Below are 6,735 nucleotides of genomic sequence, written 5' to 3'. Positions count from 1 at the left end.
CATGTATATGTATACTTCAACATTTGGTGGTATAGTACGCACCGAGAATTTTGATTTAGTATCCAGTCGTCATTAACCTACGTTTTAGGCATGCAAGGATCCATAAATAATTGGAACAAAAAATTCATGGTTAAGAACAATATTATTTTTCTTAGCACTAGGAAGTTGTTAATGCTTGTCTGTAGTATATTTATCATTAGATTTGTTCAGTAATTTTTTCATAATGTTATTGTTATTTTTTTGCCTAGGAGTTTCATCAAACCGAAGAACTAATTAAACACGTTTACGTGCACAGTTTCACGGATAACCGAATGGGCTTAGGTGGCACATTTTACAATTGTTATCAGTGTGAGAGGAGATACAGGAATGCCATTCATCTAAGGGTTAGTTTTTGTATAAATTATATTTAAATAATAATGAACGTTCAAGTGTTTCGCCGGAAACGTGGATGGTACAACAAGAAAAAAATATCATTCAAAATATCGAGTTATAAAGTTATCTACTTTATATTTACAAATTTCAAAGTTTAATTATGTATGTTTTTTTAATGATATAAGTATAAGTACCTAATCCTATGCTTTATTACACATAAACAGATAGCGTCAATCCTTGGTCAATAAACTATGAAATTAATTTGTTTCAATAAACTTGTTTTACATTTAAATATTTTATGACATTTTTGTTTACAATTTAATTTGTTTCTTTGTTTATTATTATTTTACATTTACGTGTTCTCTGTTTAGTCTCATCAAGCAAAACACAAGGAAAATGAACTCAAGCCCTACAAATGTAACATGTGCGATAAGCGTTTTTTGAACACTGTTGTGTTAACGTGCCACGTGCGCACCCATTTTGGTTGGTACAATATATAAACATATTATTATAGATTGCTTTTTCGTTATTATTTTTATAAAAACTTTTCATATTATATTATTAGTTTATACTATTTCATCATTGATACAATAAACGTTGATCGCCACATTAGTTCATGACCTCTTACGATCCAAATTCAATATGGTTATATTACACCACACACATTTTAAAGCATTGTTATATCTATTTTACTGTATACTTGTACAATAGTTATTATTGTGGCCTGGTGTGCAGACACAGTGTTCGGCTTTTGCCTCAAATGTGTATTGAGGGCCAGATCTGTTGGCGTCACTAGTTCCTGGATGGGTGGCCACCCGTGTTTTAATGACAAATCCTTGCCATACATACACGCCTGTTCAAACCAACCTTACCCTCCCCCACAGTAACAGGCTAATAACCTCAGTTATCGAAGTTTAAAAAAAAATACTTATTATTATATTTTTCTTTCCTTTAAAATACTATCTTACCTGCAATTTTCCCGTCTTAATGCAAAAAAAAATTAATATAATAGGATAATGATATCTTTTCTAAATCTCCATGTCTTTACAAAATTATAATACTTTATTATTCAGGAAACCCGAGTTGTTTCGCAGAGTAAAATAATATGATTTAGGTTCTGGCAACCCGCGTAATTAGAATGGCTTTATATAGAACTAAATAGGTACGTAAAATTATGCGAGATACTGCGGAGCAGTCGTATGGCAATCAACGTATAACACAATAATATTAGTTTATTGATTTAACTGTTACTCTATATATTATTTATTGATAGGTGTTCTAACCGCGAGAGTACGTTTAAAAATATATTTTTACTATAGATTTTCGTTTTACTCGTCGACTTCTTAGCACAAGACTGCACGTTTAAGTGTTTTTACAGAATGCTATAATATTTTTAACTATATATTGTCGTCAGTTTGACGTTATTGTTCATACAAAAATATGAAACTAACTGTGTAATAATATTTTATATTCATTTCAGAGGGTGTAATTTACGACTGTCCCATGTGTCGTTTGACGTTTGTCGATTTGAAATCATTAAAGGGACACGTACATTCCCACGCTGTGAACAACATCTTCTATTGCCCGATGTGCCCACTCGTACGATTATGATAATATCACGTACATTGTATTACCCTCTCCTCCCCTATTGAACATATTTTTTTTAAATTTGCACCACCTACCCTTATTTACGATTTATTTATTAAATAGCACAAGGAGAGCTGGTGTAACGTTACCCCAGACACTCCACAGGTTAAATAATAACTTTTACAATTTTACGCTATTTTTATGATGTTCCATGGTGTTGGTTATGTAGCATTATATCGAATTGTCTCATCAATAACTCATAGTTCTTACTTGGGGATGCTCTGGATATAACTAAATCAAGCTCAGTTTTTTAGTTCCTAATATATTATCCAAAACTATTTTGGGCACATTTGTAAATATAATCCATTAAAGGTGCTCTTTAGTTGTTTCTCTCAGTTTTTACGGTCGAATAACTTAGAAATAACGTAATGATTAAATATAGATCAAATAGTTTAAATTGTCAAAATCATACCTACCTATCTATTATAAAATTACCTATTATTTTATAATAAAGTAGGAATATTTGTATGCACTTTACGACTGATAAAATAGGTACAATAGGTACCTATATTAATAATAATAAAAATTTGAATTGTATATTATACATTAAATATATTATACTGCACTTGCAATGCTGATTTAGAATAAATCAAACGTGAGGCTTATCCAGTGAATCCCCTAGTTAGAAATGTGAGTTGTTGATGAGAAAATTCAATATAACGCTACAACAAATACCACGCAAATGGCGTGCTAGTTTTTAGTAAAAAAAAAATGATTATTATTATTTCACTGGTACTTATTTAATAAATAACTCGTACAGTTATCAAATATAATCGTAAAAACTTACATGCTAATTAGTAGCATGGGTTATTTTCGAAATATCGACGTAATGCATGTGATTATATTATTATGCTTATTACTATCATCACTTGGATTGATAGACGCGATTAAAAATGTGTTATTGTTTTTGTCACGCAGCAATTCAATACTTATAAGTTGATCAGAAAGCACATCCGAGCCCGGCATCATGGCATTGAGTTTGGTTGCGAATATTGCAATAGCTCGTTTAGTAGTCGTTTCAATCTCAATGTGCACATGCTCAGGTATTTATTGCGGACATTTCTGTGTGCGAAATCTATAGAGTACTATACGAGCAAATATAAATGCTTTAGTGCTCAATCGTTGGTATATAGATAATATAAAATATACATTTGATATTTAATTAATTCGCAGTCATTCGGACCAAAGAGATTTTTTGTGCACCATGTGTGGTAAACAGTATAAGAGGAAAGACAAATTGAAGATACATATGAATAAAGTTCATTATTCCATAAAAAAGCCATCGAAAACTCAGTTAAAATTAGAAGCTAGAGCGGAAAAAAAAGCACAACAAATTCAATTGGTAATATATATTATTTATTAGTAAACGATAATAATTAATTTCTATATACATACCTATCCCATGCAACGTTCGAAACATTGTCCATATTACATATCTCCAATAAATTGTATTTTATTCAATTTATAGTTTAGTCAATAAAACTATGTGCGGAAAAATGTATTGTTTCATTCTAAGCGAATTGCATATCTGTAGTATTCGTAATAACTACAAATTTCTGATATTCGAAATATTTCAAATTGTATAAATTTAAATACGCTTTATGTACCTATTAAATTTTAGAAAACAACGAAAACAATGTTGGAGTACGAAAGTTCTGAGTTCAAGTGTGATAAATGTTTGGTGGGTTTCAAAAGAAGAGGCGTTTACGTCAATCATTTGGCACTAAGACATCCCGAAATAAGTCTTGACTCTGTGCCGTCGCTCAACCAACCCGTCATGCCTAAAGCCAAAATGTACATGTGTTTGTACTGTGATAAAGTAATCATATGACACAACATAATCTCGATATAATTTCCGTGGTTGGGAGATAAATTAATTGTTATTAAAATATATTAAATTTTCTTCAGGTGTACAAGACTAACGCCAAGCGCAAATCACACATACTTAAAAACCACCCGGATTGCGAACTACCAGAAAAACCGACTGATAAAGTAAGAAGAAAAAAAAAATTATACAGAATTATTTTTATTAAAACGTTTAATTTTACCCATTTGATAACAATATAATATATATTTATTGATCAATTAAATAATGGTGTGTTCAGACGGTCACCATCGATGACAACCCGCCCAGTCAAATGGATAGTGTTCCCACTGCGTCGTCTCAGGCACACAGTTGCCAGTGGTGTTACAAACAATATGTGCTAAAACATAAACTTATAAGACACCAACGAGCACATCACTACCACTTGTTGCCTCCGTCCCTTCAAGAACCAAAACCATCGAAAAAGCTCGGACATAAAGTAAAAAAAATTGTACAACCCCCTCAAACGGTTAATATTCAGTTTACCGGTAAGTGTATTTTAAATTTGCATAATATGTAGGTAGTATATTTTTACATCTATATAATAGTAGGATTTAACAGTGTAAACAGTTATAGTTTTACCCAATATTTGTTGTACATTTTACATGTTTTACGTCAAACAGTTAACAAATTATAGTAAGAAATACATACATTATATTATATCTTCATATTTAATAATTAAACGATACACGAATTTCGAAGGGTCTGTACTAGCAATAGTAATCAAAAGTCTACTTAGTTCTTTATCATTTTATTTCACTTATAAGCTTATATATTATTTTTTATTAGCTTAAGTATTTTTAACGGCATTTCGTATTGAAAATAATAATTAATTAAATGGAAAATGACATCAAGTATATGCTCATGTATGATTTTTTTTTATAGCCATTTTAAGTTAAAATTTGTTCTAAATTCAATACTTAAACGATAAATAATTATTTTTGTTATTTTGCTATAATTCAAAAATATTTTACGTGGGCGATTGAAACTTTTACATATAATTTTATTTTACATAGGTAGGTACACTATTAAATTTTCAAAATATTTAGATTAGTTTCATGCTATAATTTCTATTATATGACATTTAAAATTTATGCCAAATTCGTAATATTAAAATTAATGGCTATACTAATTAATACATAAATGTTGTCACATCCATTACAGTAACCTATTCGATGACGAGTTACACTAGACTCCTAAAACTATACAGCAGAACGGTTACTTACTTTCCTTGTTTTTGTCTTATTTACCCGTTCAAAATTTTATATAATCTGTTATGCTAAAATAGAGTGCGTTTATCGATAATCGTCGTTTAATACTCATCAGTCACCTCTGAAATGCGTAATTTCAATGTAATATTGAATTATTCAACTATTTAATTATTATATTGTTTAATGTTATATGTAAATGTATGTCGAATACTTAACATAATATTATTATACTCTAATACATTTATCGATGGACGGCTATACTATAATAGTGTTTACAACGCCAATATCTAAGGCATACTGATACTATTTTTAGCAAGCATTAGACTACAATCTGTATACCTATAATACTCCATAATTACGTTTAGCACACATTTTCGCTGACCTTGTGCGTGTTATCTCAGTGTTCAGAAATTAAATTATTATTTAACTGAATTAATTACTGGGTATTTTGGTACCGCGAGAAATGAAATGTGTGCAACATCCATATCACGTACACATGTGGTATGCCCTAACTAAATTACTTGCGTCTAGTACAAAAAGTCGTTATAATTAATCATTGTTCTTAATTTTTTTCCTAAAAAAAAAAATGGTTTTTTGTGAGTTATAACTTTGAAAGCTATACAAGGTATAAGTAAAAAAAATATGAAAACTTTTTGTATACCTAGTCTTTAATAGTTTGCTGAATCTAAATTATTCAAAATTATATTCAGCCTGCGATAATACTAACTTAAATAACCATACGAAGTCGTAAAAACATGACACGTACAAGACGTATTTATTTGAAAATTTTATTATTTTATTTTATTTTATTTTAATTAAATTATGAATATTTTATGAATTGTTGACTAGTACATGATGTAGAATAAATGTATCAAACTCCTAAAGCGGATAATAGAGAATCGCCCTTTTAGATTTTCATTTTTGTGCCCCTGGTTATTTATTAATTGTGTTATGTCGTGCTATTTATTGTACTTTTACTGATATTGTCTTAAATGAATGATATTCAATTATTTCTCTCATTATCCTTAGAAAATGATGTGTAGATTTATGTGTATTCGTTTGGTCCTCCACGCCCTTGTCGTTTGGTTTTTTTTTACAAATTTCACTTCAAATAAACCTATTTTGCGAAAAAATAATAAAACAGACTTGTACGTATTGTCCAGTGTGCTTGTAAATTTGTCAATGCATTAATGAAGTCTCATTGACTGCAATCTATATGTATAATCGCATTGGCGTTGCAATATTATTAATTATTGTCAATTGTATACCCGAGCTTAAGCGATATGACAAACAACTCCCAGTAGTGAGACGAGGGGGCGGGTGCTTTTCAAATTCCAATTGATTGAGAGCGCAAAAAAAAATCGTCGTCAAGTATGCTCGAACATGTACACGTAAAGCAGAGCGGCGGCACAAATAGACAGTGAATAGTAGTTTTTGAATTTGCCATCTATTCGGATCGAAAACACATGAACCCGTGTGCGCCGGCCAATGTGTTATTTTATTAATAATTATTATCGTTATCGTTATTTGCATTTACATATGTGTGTTTTAGATACAGACGGTTTCGAATTAACGGCCACCGACATACAGCTGGACAATCCAATCGAACCGGGCAGCATAATAGCCATCAAACGGCCCATA

General features: G+C 30.4%; 1 protein-coding gene across 1 annotated transcript in view; it reads left to right on the top strand.

Moving 5' to 3' along the window:
- Positions 1-6,735, top strand: part of LOC100573973 (PR domain zinc finger protein 10) — a 50,455-nt gene that overhangs the window by 38,691 nt on the left and 5,029 nt on the right. The window contains exons 10-18 of the mRNA XM_029488359.1: positions 249-383; positions 744-855; positions 1,853-1,971; positions 2,938-3,062; positions 3,193-3,361; positions 3,641-3,838; positions 3,928-4,011; positions 4,125-4,371; positions 6,647-6,735. The exon at positions 6,647-6,735 is cut by the window's right edge and continues 1 nt beyond it. Of these exons, the coding sequence (XP_029344219.1) occupies positions 249-383; positions 744-855; positions 1,853-1,971; positions 2,938-3,062; positions 3,193-3,361; positions 3,641-3,838; positions 3,928-4,011; positions 4,125-4,371; positions 6,647-6,735 (1,278 nt within the window). The remainder of the gene's footprint in view (positions 1-248; positions 384-743; positions 856-1,852; positions 1,972-2,937; positions 3,063-3,192; positions 3,362-3,640; positions 3,839-3,927; positions 4,012-4,124; positions 4,372-6,646) is intronic.

Source organism: Acyrthosiphon pisum, chromosome A1, assembly GCF_005508785.2.
Source record: "Acyrthosiphon pisum isolate AL4f chromosome A1, pea_aphid_22Mar2018_4r6ur, whole genome shotgun sequence".
In the NCBI taxonomy this organism is placed as follows: Eukaryota; Metazoa; Arthropoda; class Insecta; order Hemiptera; family Aphididae; genus Acyrthosiphon; species Acyrthosiphon pisum.
This window is presented reverse-complemented; position numbering and strand designations above follow the sequence as displayed.